General features: G+C 38.9%; 1 protein-coding gene across 2 annotated transcripts; it reads left to right on the forward strand.

Annotated features, from left to right (window-relative positions):
* Positions 1-7607: 7607 nt before the first annotated feature.
* LOC129732679 (cytochrome P450 4d1-like) lies at positions 7608-11408 on the forward strand. 2 transcript variants are annotated; one of them, XM_055693766.1, is made up of 7 exons: positions 7608-8044; positions 8110-8216; positions 9602-9881; positions 9941-10010; positions 10063-10610; positions 10672-11009; positions 11066-11406. In XM_055693766.1, the coding sequence occupies exons 1-7, from the start codon at positions 7882-7884 to the stop codon at positions 11069-11071; spliced, it is 1512 nt and encodes a 503-aa protein (XP_055549741.1). In that variant the 5' UTR covers positions 7608-7881; the 3' UTR covers positions 11072-11406. The 2 variants fall into 2 exon arrangements, with proteins under 2 accessions (XP_055549741.1, XP_055549740.1); XM_055693765.1 differs by having other exon boundaries at positions 10672-11408.
* Positions 11409-16040: the final 4632 nt, after the last annotated feature.

Consider the following 16040-nt stretch of genomic DNA (forward strand, 5'->3'; position numbering starts at 1 on the left):
AACAACAGACAAAACTTCCAATTACGTATCATTTAGCAATCATGTTGTAGATAACATTCAAAAGTAGATAAATCGAGCAATTTTACAAAATAAGGCAACCATTCAAATCGGTCATTTTCGATCTGGTTGAAACTTGGCACAGTTACTATGAGCTAAAGATGTCATTTGTTTTATTATATATTTTTTTAAATTACGACTGTAGCCAAAGCAAGAATTCATTAATCGAACACCCGATTCCTGGAGTCAAATGCTAAATTGCATGACTCGTGACTCATGATTTCACGAGTTCAGCTAATAATTTCATGGGTTAGAATAAGCCAAAGCAAAAATTCATAAATCAAACACTCGATTCCCGGAGCCAAATGCTATATTTTATGACTCGCATTTCATGATTTCATAAATCACAATCATGGTTCCATGAGTCAAAGAAGATTTCAAAAATTGAACGCCCGATTTCATGAGTCAAATGAGTCAAATTTCATGACCCGTAAATCATGGTTTCAATCCAAATTGCCAAAGCCCGTTTGAAAAACGCAAGGGACTTCGACAAGGCGACGGTCTTTGCTGCCTCCTGTTCAACATGGCACTTGAAGGTTTTTATGAAACGTACGACCTTTAACATGCGGGACACAATCTTCAACAAATCCAACATGTTCATCTGCTTTGCTGGCGCCGTGGAACTTGTCCGAAGGATGTTCCAGGCGGTTGCTGAACAGTACACCTAGCTTAAAGGTGAAAAGAAAAGGTTGGATTGAAGTGGAATACGTCAAGGACAAAGTGTCTGCTAGCAGGGGAAACCGAGCGCGATAGGGTTCGCATAGGCAGTAGCGTAGTGATCGACGAAGATGAGTTAGACGTATTGTAGCTGGAAGACGTGCCTACTACGAACTCCACAAGACGTTTAGGTCTGGCAAACATCGCCTCCGTACCAAGTGCACCATGTACAAGACGCTCATAAGGTAGTCCTCTACGGGCACGAGATATGGACAATTCTCAAGGAGGAATTGCAAGCACTAGCTGTTTTCGAACGACGTGTCCTTAAGATTATCTTTGGCGAACTATGTGAGAATGTCGTATGGAGGCGAAGAATGAACCACGAGCTGGCACAACTCTGCAGTAAGCCCAGTATCCAGAAAGTCGCTAAAGCTGGAAGGGTGCATTGGACGGCACATGTTATAAGAATGCAAAAATGGTATTCGTCTCGAATCTGGTCGGTACAAGACGTAGAGGCGCGTAACGAGTTAGGTGGTTGGACCAAGTGGAGCAAGATCTCGGAAATTTAGGGCGCTCAAGAAACAAACTGGATACAAGGTGCCATGGACCGAGTGCGTTGGCGTAACATTGGGTAGTATATAAAGTTTATACGCCATTTTCTTTTAACGATACACACATTCGAAAATACAGCACTTCTCTATACTGCCCCTGTTTACAGAGTTGACGTAACAACCAACACCATCATTGCGAGAAAAGCGCGTTTTTGTTATTTTAACCCAAATCATTATATTGAGATACAATTTCAACAAAATAGTCTGTCAATTTTATGAAGATTGATGTTTGAAAAGAGGCCCCATGGATTATACGAGACGGCCCGTGGTAATTGATCCAGAAAAACCGCTACGCAGTTTTTGTGAATAAACATTTATTCTTCTCGCAGATTGTTCGCATAGCTTGGCGTAAAAACTTGACTACTTTCTACTCTGCCTCGCAGTTGATTCAGTTTTATCAATCGTGTTTTGGTCAAACGTCAGCTATTGTCCATCGGCAGTTTTAATTAGACAAACACGCACAAACACACATACAAACACACACACAAACACATGCATAAAGACTTACATTTACGCTAAGGTGGGTAATCGTTACATGGAAAAATGCAAACTTGACAGCACAGAGCCAGGACAAAGTTTTTCTTTGGTTCAATTTAGGCCCCCAGACAATGCTAAACCTGCCGGATAGGGATTACTTGTGCCTTTGATTGGTACATTACATATGCATGTACATAAATTTGTATGAAAATTAGTATAGGAAAACTTTTGCGTATGTTTCTTTCTAGAAAGCTATCGATCAATTCACTTCCGGTAGTGTCAGGATTGTTTGGGGCCCCAAATAGAACCTTAAAAACGTTCTGACAAATCGATTAAGTTTACCCACCGTATTATACACACACGTTTTAAATATTTCATCTGATGCAAAATATCCACTAGTAGGGGGAAAGGACACGGTGACTTTACACCTTCCTGAGGCTGAGTGTTTTGTTAAAATATTAATATACAATACAATTATCCAGATTATCTAAAAGTTGCACCTGTAGTCCCAATTCATAAATCAGGGAGTAAAATGGAACTGAACAACTACCGCCCGATATCCGTCCTATCAGTTCTGAGTAAGCTGTTCGAGAAACTTCTCACTGAGAGAGTTATCAAATACCTGGAGGATCAAAATATCATTTACCAACACCAATTCGGGTTTCGTTCCGGTTCAAATACATGGACAGCTGCTAGTGAACTCGTTGACGATATCTATCAGGCAATGGATACACAAAAAATTGCAGGCGTAATCTTCTTAGATTTAAAGAAGGCTTTTGATACCATTGATCATGACCTATTACTGAGAAAATTGGAATACTATGGTATCCGGGGCATAGCTAATGCTCTGTTCAAGAGCTATCTGTCGGGAAGATCTCAGTATGTCTCATTTAACGGTACCGAAAGCTCCAGAAAAGCAATTACGGTTGGAGTTCCACAAGGGAGCAACTTAGGGCCTCTACTGTTTTTTCTCTATATTAATGATCTTGCCAGACTTCATTTGTATGGAAAACCTAGATTATTGCGGATGATACATCTATGGCATACGCAGTTACAAACCCCGCTTGTTTAGTTCATCAAATGTCTGAAGATATGCAAAATCTCCAGATGTTTTTCGGTGAAAATCTGTTGTCTCTAAACCTTGAAAAGACAAAGTATATGATATTTCGTCTACGGGCCGGCAAGTGGCAAACCAGACTGAGCTGAAAGTTGGTAAAACAACAATAGGAAAAGTAGACAGTTTCAAATATCTCGGCTTGACATTCGATACTGCACTTAGCTGGCACACTTATGTTGATATTTTAAGAAACAGTGTTAGCTCATATTGTGGTTTGTTCTGGAGAATATCAAATCTGCTACCTCGAAAACAGCTTTTTACTATGTACCAAGCATTTGTACAATCTAAGCTGCAGTATCTGGTCGCTATTTGGGGAGCTGCGTCGAAAACTGTATTGAGGCCGCTTCAAACAACACAGAATCGATATCTCAAAATCGTATATGGCAAACCACGGCTGTACGAAACTCTGGAGCTATATTCTAATGCACCCAACTCGATTATTCCTATAGCAGCTTTACGCGAATTACAAACTGTGGTGACCATGCAAAATCTTCTCCATAATTCACGGATCCACCATAATTACGTTCTAAGACGAGCCGACCTTACTCATGTAACAAGAAATCGAGCTAACCTCTTAGTATTACGACAGAATACGGAGACTGGAAAAAAGACTTTCACGTATTATGGCAACGGCCGATACAATGCATTACCAGAAGCTTTGAAATTAAAACGCAATATACCCAAGTTCATAAAAGCGGCACAACTGTATATTAGAGGCAAGTTACGTCAATATCTTATCTAAGTCATATTGTAGCAGAAAGCTACGGAATAGCAGCCCGGCTCAGCACCTTGTCTGATGATCTCGCAGTTGAAGTTACGAACTCTTGGTCAGAAGCTGGACCAGTCTTCCTGTGTTCAGCTGTTCACTGTTCATCGGTCGATCGCGCCACTGACAGAATCATCGCCACCTTCCTGGAATACCAACTCAATGTACATCCAAACCTTGTCCTATGTGTCGCCGTTGAGGTCACTACCACTACGGGTTGAAATGCTCGGCCAGGAGCCGCACCAGATATTTAGTGAGGTAAATTGACTGGTATATGTCTGGCCAAAGCCAGCGATTCTACGCTCATAATGGGTTCTTTTCTCTATTCTATCGCTCATTCCAAGTTTCATCATTGGAGACTACCAAGCTGCTACTGTTTCAGTCAATGCTGCGTCATTTACCATACGGCATATGTTAAGCCACCCCGGACAGATGCAAACTTCATAGTGACATCCGTACAGCTCAATGTGATACCGCTGAATCGATTCACAAATAGTGCAATTTGTTGAAGTCGATAATAAGTATTTGTAATTAGATTAGATACAATGCGCCTCCTTCGAAAAGACAATGTCTCACTGGAGGTGTATTTGAATTGTGTTATATATGAAAAAGAAGAGTAGGTTTTTTATGCCTTTGGGAGAAGAGGTTTAAATGAACTTTACTCCCAAAGGCTTTTCCCTGTTCCAAATAAATGAATTATTATCAAATGAAAAAAATTATTCAATCCCACTTTTTCTTTTAGGGAACATACTTAAATGACGTAGCATTTTTTCCATGATTTTTAAGCCCCCCCTCCCCCCTCGTAGAATTTGGTCACAAAACCTAAACCCCCCCTGAAAAAAACGTAGCATTCGGACCTCCCCCCCTCTCCGCTTCTGAAAAAACGTACAGAAATACGTGCAGTCAGGTTTTAACGCGGAATTTTTTACGAGGTTTTTTTTACGCGGATTTTTTAATTAACGATGTTTTTTACGCGGATTTTTGAATTAACGCGGTTTTTTACGCGATACCGCGCTATTTCAAAAACTTTTTCGCGAATTTTCGAATTAACGTGGGTTTGGAACTAGAAACGTTGAAGTGTTAAAATACCCACCGCCCTCCGTAAGATCCGGAATGGCCGTCAAAGAGGACAATTTTAAATACTGGTTCTAGAGCGTCTCGGGTTGTTTCTAAGCCCTTCTTGCTGGTTCACTTTACGCGGATTTTTGAATAACGCGGATTTTTGAATTGGCGCGTTTTCTTACGTGGATTTTCGAATTAACGCGGTTTTTCTACGAGGTACGTAATAAAAACCTGACTGTAGTAACATACATACAAAAAATACTTGAAAAAAAACCGTATCTAACTCAATTTATTTACAACTTATAGACTCGTGACTGCATCTTCTGCTTCGAAGGGCATTGTGTTTTGGTACAAGGAGTAAAGGTGTTTAAACAACTTTGTATGATCCATGCCTGCAGAAAACACAGAAACTATTCCGGAAATGAAACAAGTATCTTGTAATTTTCACTATTAAAAGCCACAAAAAAGAAACGATTTTTGTATTCAAAACAGATTGTGTGTTTGGAAATCCGAGTGATTGATTGAGAATGCCACAGTTAAAAACATTTCGACAGATCTCGCTGCAATACTTTGTGCAATGTTTTAGTGTATTTTCAGAATACATTTTCCCTCCAGAAAAAGCAGTCTGTAAAAAAAAATGCTACGTCGATTTTACTAAAAACCCCCCCTCCCCCCTTGTCACAGCTTGTCACAAAATGGTGATATCCCCCCTCCCCCCATAAATGCTACGTCATTTAATTATGGTCCCTTACCCCTTTCCATGGAATATTTGTCAAATTGAACGACTTAACTTAGACAAACAGACAGTAGTTAGACAGTCGAATAAAACGACTTAACATAAACAATTGCACCTTGTATGGAGTGACGTCGGTTTTTGCAACCAATTGGCAGTTAAGCCAAAACCTTTTTCCAATATTTCTCAAAAGTTTCAGAACAAAATGGTTTTCTTTTTGTTTGTAGTGTATGTATCTTAGGGAAAAGAAGCTGAATCAACGAAAAAGTGCAATTTGGTCATTTTGGCTCTTACGTCAACTATGTAAACAGGGGCAGTATAGCTATCACTCAACAGTTTGTCTTTTTTTACAGGAGATTCAGAAATAAGCATGAAAAAAGTAATGCAATTAGATCTGCAAAACTGAGTAGCTCCGGCTCTGTCTAACAACCGTCGTTGCTCACCTGATTTTATGAATGTATCTCGAAGCGTTTTTTCTCAACTTTTCAATAGTGGAGTGTAAAATTTAAAATCGGTTGTTGCGTACTTACTCAAAAACACATTTTAGTGATTAAATCCTACACACAGCGAGATCCAAGATGGCGGTAAATTCTCTCTACTTCGACTGATAGCTGCCTCTATCATTGCTCTTTAGGGTAAGCATGTATAAAACATTCATTTAGCTAGAAAAATATAATCATCAGTACAGCTCGTTAAACTACCTGTTCAAAGATCCGTAAGGAGCATTTTGGGTTTCTATTGGGTTAGAATTCATGGACAGATCACTGAAAATCGCGATGTCTAATTTTTTCAAATAAATATTGAAAACTTTAAGAGTTGTACTCGGGAAGTTGATTTTCCAATTTCTATTGAATTTGAGTAAGTGTTCAAGTTGTTATTGTCATTTGAAATTTAGGTCAATATTCTTTTTAAATAGATATTATTAAATGATAATATTGCATCGAATTTGATTAAATTTTCACAGCAGATGCATCCTAAGTTGTATTTTATGAAAATATTTTTTTGGTGAAAAAAAAATGTTTTTCAATAGTAACTAGTAGTTATTTGAAACAATATGTTGAGAAAGTATGTTCTGGGGCATTAAAAAATCTGAAAAAGTCAAAAGTATTTTTGACCGAATTTCGAAACTGTCCTGACAATTTCGAGTTGTTTATTTTTGTTCAAAAGATATCAGGCTTTCAATGTTTTTGCCGCACATGTATTTTTTGTATTTAATTTTCACTGTTTAGCAATAAAGCGAAAATAATAACTCGAATATCGAAAAATTTTCCATCATTTTATCAATCCAACGACATATTGACTATTGTGATCCATCATGTGGTTACATCAGTATTACCGTTAGAATTCATTTTTGAAAGACCTCGTGTCACCAGTGGGAGGGTCTCAGCGAGAATTGCTCAGCAGTGTAAGCCTTTAAAGGGACCTGTATGTCTCTATAGAGCAGGCGGCATTGAAATTTAACATAGTGAAAAAATACACTTATTTTGTGAAATAATTAATTAAATTTTTTACAAATCAATAAAAACAATAATTGTCGTGAAGCGCTTACCTACCTGGGGCTTAGCCAACTATCAGTTCATCAATCATTCCAATACCACTATCAACGCTTTGTAGTTTAGGCGGTAATGCCAATTCAGACAAAATTGATAACATATGATAACGTTTCACAGGTGTCTACTAGCAGCATTGCAAATCCAAAACAAGGCAATGTATAAAAAGCAACAAAACAAAACAACATTGTATCTTCATTAAGAGCCAAACGAATCAACAAGTCATCCAGCGTAAGCACAAAGTGTTATTCAGCTAATCTCAACTCGCGCATATTCCGATGCTTTAACAGTAGGTGTTGTTAGTTTGTCTTTCTATTTTATGTTATGAGTAAAAACATTTTTTAACAGTTTTCTGTAAATGCAAGTTTTCTAACAGAATGAATAATTTCTACAATGGTTCAATATTCACTATTCTTAAGTTCTAAAGCACCCGAAAACAATACCTATAACCAAATTACAACCCATTACTTTACCACTGTTTTTATGTCATTGATTTAAAAGGTTTTGGTTTAATGTTCTGAAATCTTAAAGTGATCGTTCTACGTTAGTCTCACACGTACAGTAGTAAAGAGTGCACTCAAAATAAAGTTTGAGATGGTCGTGAATTAATTCGGGATAGGGTTTTGGAAATATAATCCCGCTGAGGTTGTGCAGATTGCGATAAGAAGTTACCAGTTCACTATCACAGCCATATATGTGCAGGCTCACGAGCCACAGTGGTTTAGTATTTTTTGAGACTTGGTTGAGGAAATATATTTAACTCGTACTGACGGTGTGATCAATCTGCTAGCGGAATTTTTTGACTCTTATCATAGCCGTTGATAAGATTTTACGGCCACACGCGCAATAACATGTTGCTTCTAGTGATATTAGTGTTAGTGCTCTCGTTTGCATATGCAGCCTATTTCTACCTGGGATTTGCCAGTGCAATTCATCACGCTGCGAAATTGAATGGCCCCAAAGCATACCCATTAATCGGAAATGCAGCTAGATTTAGCGGAAAAACTCCAACAGGTGGAATGAAGACACAATCATTCATCTTGTATGTTGCTACTTCCGTTCTCTCTTAACTTTTGCAGAATTTTTGCTCGAGTTACAAAGAATTATAGCCGAGTTTGGAAAATGTTTTCGTCTGTGGATTGGTACCGATTTGCTGATCGTTTTAACGGATGCTAAAAAAGTAGAGGTTGGTAATGAGCATTAGACTGGGACACGGTTATATGGGAGAAAAGCGATGGTGTTATTTTTTCGCTCCCATACACTTCTCGTGTTCCTTATGGATCCTATAACAACTGTGTAACTTTTCAGATCGATCGGTGAAACGCCCGATTTGCGCCCGATTTTTAAAGTTCCCATACGATTTTATATGGGAAAATTCACTTTTTCAAAACTTATTCTCTAGAAAATTCCCAGTTGGGTCCTAAAAATATATCGATACATGATATTTCTAGGTAAACATTTCAAAAGGTCCTATCTGCTTTCATCGTTTTTCCGAAGCGTCATTTCATTTTGGTAGTGGTTCAGCTTTAGTAACTCTCCCAAGCGTGTTTTTCGTTCAGAAGGTTAGAGTGATCCCTCCGCTATCAACTTGTGCAAATAAAGTGTCATAAAAGGTATTGATTAAGTTGCGGTGATTGAATGAAAGTGATCGTTAAAAAAATCGATCAAAGCAGATTGGACCTTTTGAAATGTTTCTATAGATTTGTAAGAAATTTTCCTGGGAAAAACTCTTCTGAAGACCGTAAGGCGCTATGATGTTTGTAGAAACAGCTATTCACCCCAAACTGATTGAATGTCTGACGGACGGCTCACCATTGAATTTTACTAGCAATACTGCTGTAGCATGCTGCTGTTGCAAATTCAACCATGTGATGAGAAATGATATCGCTTAAATTTATCTTGGAAGCTTCCCCGAAGATACTATGAGCAAAAATCACACTTTGAAAACTAATTCCACGCGAAGTTATTTCTCATACTTAAGCAAGTCTGCAATAGCAGCATGCTGTAGCAGTGTTGCTGGAAAATTTCAATTGTGAGCCGTCCGTCAGACATTCAATCAGTTTGGGGTGAAGAGCTGTTTCTACAAGCATCGTAGCGCCTTACGGTCTTCAAAAGAGTTTTTCCCAGGAAAATTTCCTACAAATTTCATGTATCGATATATTTTTTAGGACCCAACTGGGAATTTCTAGAGAATAAGTTTTGAAACAGTGAATTTTCCCATATAAAATCGTATGGAAACTTTAAAAATCGGGCGCAAATCGGGCGTTTCACCGATCGATCTGAAAAGTTACACAGTTGTTATGGGACCCATAAGGAACACGAAAAGAGCATGGGAGCTAACATTTATTTTTTGTCCCACCCTAATGAGCATACTGCCGTTGCACGCTCAATTTATCGGGTTTCCTATAACATGGGACGTATTTATGAATCTTTTCTTCCTAATCGGCCGGTTGATCTATTTGATAATCGACTGATGATTATATTTAAATTGAACTGAGGATTTTCTAGCCCCGTTTCGTTTAAATAAAAACCTTTAGAAACGTAGAAAATGCATGTTTAATCCTCCTGCAGGCTGTCCTTAGCAGTCAGAAGTACTTGGATAAAGCAAGCCAGTATGATTTCGTTCGTCCCTGGCTCGGGGATGGGCTTCTAACCAGTACCGGTAAAAAATGGCACTCTCGACGCAAGATAATCACGCCGACGTTTCATTTCAAAATTTTGGAACAATTCGTGGAGATATTCGATCAACAAAGCAACGTATTTGTCGATCAACTCAAACCAATGGCCACTAGTGGTGAAGATTTCGACGTGTTTCCCAAAGTAACACTATGTGCGCTAGATGTGATATGTGGTGAGTGTTGCCTTTACTCTGTTAAAAAATATCGTCACTGGTAATAAAATCATTAACAGAATCTGCTATGGGAACTAAGGTCAATGCTCAGGTCAATTCTGACTCCGTATACGTGAAAGCAGTGAAAGAGTAAGATACATTTCTTTTCGATTTTTTCAAAATTTGAAAATATTATTTGCAGTATGTCGACCATTGCAATGCAGCGTACATATAACATTTGGTCTCGGTACAGCTTCACTTTCCAATTCACCAAGTATGCCAAAATGCAGGAAGAAGCTTTGAAAGTCCTTCATGGCTACACGGACAGTGTAATTCGCACTCGGCGTGCAGAATTGGGGAGCGTAAATCAAAGGAATAACAATGAGGATGACATTGGAATCCGAAAGAAAACCGCTTTCTTAGATATGCTTTTGCAGACTGTTACCGCAGACGGTCAACCGCTTTCCGATTTGGAGATCAGAGAAGAAGTAGACACTTTTATGTTTGAAGGTCATGACACCACCACATCGGCCATCAGCTTTGTTATGGGGACACTGGCTAAACGTCCCGATATCCAGCAAAAAGTGTACGATGAAATTCGCTCTGTATTCGGTGACAATTTAACGCAGCAGGTAACACTATCTATGCTAAATGAATTGAACTATTTGGACTTGGTAATCAAGGAAACACTACGCCTTTACCCTTCGGTTCCAATGTATGGCCGAAAGATGATGGAAGACCACGAAATCGGTAACTATCGTTTTTTTTTTATAGCAGTGCACATACAGAACTGATAAGTTTTATATCACAGATGGACAAGTATTTCCTGCAGGGGCAAACGTTTTGGTCATGCCCTTCTTCATGGGTCGCGATCCGGAATACTTCGATGATCCGATGGAGTTTCGACCCGAACGGTTTTCTGAGGAAACGTCGGCAGAGAAGGCAAATCCCTATCGTTACGTACCTTTCAGTGCTGGGCCACGAAATTGCATTGGACAAAAGTTTGCGATAGCAGAGATCAAGAGTTTAATTAGCAAAGTGCTGAGACACTACCAACTGTTGCCTGCTAGTAAAAATCCACCCGAGAGGTTTATTTCCGAGCTGATTCTACGACCTGAAGGCGGAATCCCGCTACGGATTAAGCGAAGGGTAATTTGAAGTTGATCAGTTTTTGTAATAAAAGATCGCAAAATAATTAATTCCAGATTTAAATCAACGATTATAATAGTAAAACCATACCAGCAGAAAAATAATCACTGTCTCCCTATTCAAAGTGAAACATATTCACAATTGCAAGCACGTTTTGACACACTTTCTGTTAAATCGTGACTACGAACGAAATTGATATCCTATTTACGTTATGGCACTAGTACATTTAAACCCTATACGCTATAAATGGTTTATTCCATATTTGTTTTTTAAGGACTGCCATAGTGGGCTTCTCACTCTTTATTAAATATATGTACTACGTCGAACAGTAAATTGATACATATTTCAGACATTGATTGTATCGTTATTAAGTAATCTCAACGTCGTCCTCAACTTCGCACAATAACGTATTTGAAGTATTGTTCTTTCTCTATCGAGCATCACACATAGTCCGCCAAGTTAATTGGATATAGATTAGGGTGGGGAATCGTTATATGGAAAAAGCAAAACTTGATAGCAGAAAGCCAGAACCAAGTTCCTTTTGTTATATTTGGGGCCTCAAACAATCCTAAATTTAACGGAAGTCGATTGGTTTTGTCTTCGCTTGGCGCATTGCATTACGAATATATATGGAGATTTGTATGGAAAACCCAACTTTTTTGCATTTTACATTCTTAAGAGCTCAAAATGGCTCAAACCATAGGTTTTATGACTTCAAATGGTAGGTTTTTTGATGCCTAACAACTTGGCCGAAGACACCAAAGAGCTAGGGTGTCCCAAAAAAATACTAGAGCTGTTCAAAGTTGATTATGTCGAAATTTATGTTGCAGATCATTTTTTCTGCCAACACTGCCAGTTTACCGGCGTCAATCAGATTTCCATCAGAAGTAACCTCTGAAATACGTTGTAGATTCTACCTACGTCTAGAATATTGACCTAAATTTGTTTGCTTGATTCAGCTGAGTGTATAAACTCGTTACGACAGGTTACTTCTGATGGGAATCAGTGTTGTCTGCAAAGTTGTTAGGCATCCAAAAAACTATACTTTAACATAATGTAGAGCATTATTGAACTCTCTAGAAAGGTAAATGCAAAAAAGTGGGTCTTCCCATATAAATTCTCATACAAATTTGAAATGCAATGCGCCAAGCGGAGACAAAACCAATCGACTTCCGTTAAATTTAGGATTGTTTGAGGCCCCAAATATAACAAAAGGAACTTGGTTCTGGCTTTCTGCTATCAAGTTTCGTTTTTTCCATATAACGATTCCCCACCCTAATCTATATCCAATTAACTTGAAGGACTATGTGTGATGCTCGATAGAGGAAGAACAATACTTCAAATACGTTACATAAATCCTTTTTAAAATTAGCCGCGGTTTGAAAAATCAAAAGAAGGTTGTATGCAAAGCCACGACCGCAAGGTTGAAGTAGAATACTTTTACAAGAAAGATAACCCGGCTGCTTGCGTGTCAGTCATTTTGACGTAGAACTACGTTTTTCTTTAGCCTACCATATAGGGATGTAAATAGGAAAACAATTAACGAAAAGGGGACGAAAAATGTCCCTTTTTAAATGCTTATAAATCGGTTTGTTTTCAACCGATTTCCTTGATTCGTGCAGCAATTGATTGGAAAATTATACACGCATCCACCCAAATGTAGAAAAGTGTTGATTGATTATGCGAACTATTGTACTATTGAGAATTGTCAAGCCTTGTTGAAACGAAAATAACGTCCTCTGATTGGTCGCTTGCTGCCTTTCCCTAAAAAGGTCGACAGAATAGTATAACTAGTTAGCCACATCGTAGCGAATTGCGGTAGTAGCAGCAGCGGGTTGCGCCAGTAAACAAATCACATCACGTATCTAAGCAGCAGCGAGGTAGCACCAAACGTCTCGATATGCCAGTTAAGGGCTTCGGTATTCTTCCAGCAATAAAGTTTTGCAATAACACATTCTGTGCTGAATCCAAGAAAACACAATCTGTCACGGCCGTCTTATTTACTGAATGCGAAAACAGCTTTTACAGATTTTGAACAGCAAAATATCTTTCTCTAGGCAAACAAACAAGTAATTGAAGATTATTTTTTTGGTAATAACACAAACATTGTGTTTGGTTCTAGCAACCAAATTCTGTCGCGATCAAAAAATTTACTTTATTTATTTACCTTATGTCCCCCACTATTGAGGCAGCACAAAAGCTGCGATCAACATAACCGATTTTGAACAACCAACTGTCCTGTTCTGTTAGAACGCCTCAACAAAGGTGATTATTTAGACTTTACAGGAATAAATTGCAGTCGATTCAATCAATCAACATGAACAGAATTTCGTCGTCTCCCAGCTGCTCAGTTGCAACATGATGCAACACGCGAAAGCGAGCAAACAAAATCGCTTGATGTTACAAACCGCAACACAATACGGGTTATAATCGTTGTGTGTGTGAGATCACCATCGATGTTTATTCGCTGTATACAAAAATCAAATGCGAAATGCAGTAGCAGCAGATATTAGCACTCAGCAGTAACAACGGATTGCAGCGGGTTGCGCCTGTGGCTGCCTTTAAATCAAACAAATCACTTACCCTGTGGTTGGTCACCATGTCTCAGGAGCAGCGCGGTTCTTCTCACTTCTCAGCGTGTGTCATCAGACTGCCGTTATTGCCCCACTACTATGGCAGCATAAAGGTTGCCTTCAGCAAATCCAATTTTGAGCAGCAAAATGCCATTCTTAAGGCAAATAAACATATATTTGAGGGTTAATCTTTTTTTGACAACTCAAGCGAGCAATCTGTGCTGGATACTAGCAGTTTACTGAAAGTGAAACGGCTTTTACAGCTCGTGTCTTCAGTGTCTTTATTCCCCCACTGTTGAGGCAGCACAAAGCAAGTGTTTGGAGACTTTATGACTCATTAATGAAACACTTACAACAATGCATTTGTTAATAGTGTGGGTAGTTCTACGTCAGTTATGCGGTCGTGTCTTGGATGCAACCTCCTACTTTTTTCTAGTAAATAAACGTTGACCGTTCTTTGGCAGTATTGTAATTTCGTTTTGTCTGATATTTTGAATGGAGTTCATTGAATATTTTTAAATTTTGTGCAAATGAGACGTTGAAGTGTTGCCGAATTTCAATATGCACATTTAATACGACATCATTAAACGGGAACGGAACAAAGGCTACGGTTATGCAGAACGCGAATGCCGGCGCGATGCGATTCGCCTTACCGTGGTGAAATGTACAGCTCTTTTTAAGGCGAAGTAGAGCTATACATTTCAACAGATTTCGTCTTGCCGAATCGCATCGCGCCGTTATTTGCGTTCTGCATGACCGTAGTCAAACACTAAGCGACGCAAACACGTAATAATCATCAGAGTATGCATGTAGATGAAGATAATTAACTTTGTACTATAGCGCAAAACGAGAAAATTTTCAAATAATCATTTGTGTTCTTCAAATTTCAGTTGTTCAATTTAATATCCGATGAAATGTTTGTTTATTATCTTATGAAGCTCTTATATAGGCCAAATGATGCATTCCCAATTTACTAGGTCCATAACTCTGCCGACCGTGCTTGGGAAAGCGCGGAATAACGACCAATCAGAGGTCGAATTTTGTGTTTTGACAAGGCTTAAGAGTTTTCAATAGTACAATAGTTCGAATGATAAAATTGCAATTTCATGCATTTGGTAGGAATCTTAGAAGATTTTCTAATCGATTGCTGCAAAAACGAAGGAAATCCATCGAAAACTAACCGATTTACTAGCATTTGAAATTTTTCTCACTTTTTTCAGTTTTAGATTTTCATTTCACATCCCTATGTAGCCGAACTTCCTGAGAGAAGTATTCTAATTCAAAATTAAATCTTCATTAATTCATTTGTTGTCCTTATAAGGACAATTGTTCAATTTATCATAGGATGTAGTGTTTATCTTACATCTCTGTGTTACCTTGATAGTGAGGACTAAGGCGCACGGTCAACACAATGAGAAAGGTGTTTTCACATTGAAAACTAGACACGGCTTTACTGGAGGAAGTGTTGGCAAATGCATCTACCGCTAATACCACCGCTATCATACGAAAGCGCGTCGTTTCATGTGGGGAATATCAACAACGAAAAATGACGCGCGTCTAAGCATAACCCGAACTGTTTCGCCGTGCTGCTCCCATTTACCTTTACATCGGCCTCAAGGAAGTACCGGCTGCATCTGCATCTACCGCTGAGGCTGTCACTATACTGCTCTTGGTACCATAAGCTATTAATTCTCAAATAAGTGTTTTATTTGTTCTCAAAAGAACAATTGTTCAAATCAAAATCGGATTTACGCAATCGCATCTCTGTAATATTACCGACAATAATATTCTTCTGAACAAAATGATACAACTTTCCCATTAGGCCTCTGCCATAATAGACGCGAAAAGCGACGCGAACCGTTTCGCTCGGCTGTAGGTTAATGTACAGCCATCAGTAGAGCTGTGCATAAACATACGGCCGAGCGAATCGGTACGCGCCGCTTTTCGCGTCTACTATGGCAGAGGCCTTAGAGAAAGTTGCTGGCTGATGTATTCACTTCATGCAAGCCTGCTGCTGATGCTTCCCGCTACCACGCTGAAACAGCATTTTAGTGAAGAGAGTGTCGTTGCATCAGCTGACCCTGCTACTATCGATGCTGATATACCCGCTGCAACAGCTACGCTATGCATAGCCATGCCACAGTTGTCGCTCCCGCTGCTGCTAAGGGAGGACTGCTGTCGTCGCTGTTCAGAACTATTATGAGCGGCTTCGACTAAAACAGGCTCTTATATAGGGATGAAAATAGGAATGAATTATTTTACGTACGTGGTGGAATGATATAACTTGAAAAATATGTGTGACTTCATTCCGGCTCAGAGAGATCATTTGATAAGCTCCACATCTTTTTTCAGTTTCTATAGTTTTTCCTCAGTTTCGTAGCACGGATGCACAAAAATGATTTCTTGTCGAGCCGGACCGATAGCACTCTCATTGAAGCAACAAAATAACATGTTTTGT

Source organism: Wyeomyia smithii, chromosome 3 (assembly GCF_029784165.1).
Source record: "Wyeomyia smithii strain HCP4-BCI-WySm-NY-G18 chromosome 3, ASM2978416v1, whole genome shotgun sequence".
NCBI lineage: Eukaryota > Metazoa > Arthropoda > Insecta > Diptera > Culicidae > Wyeomyia > Wyeomyia smithii.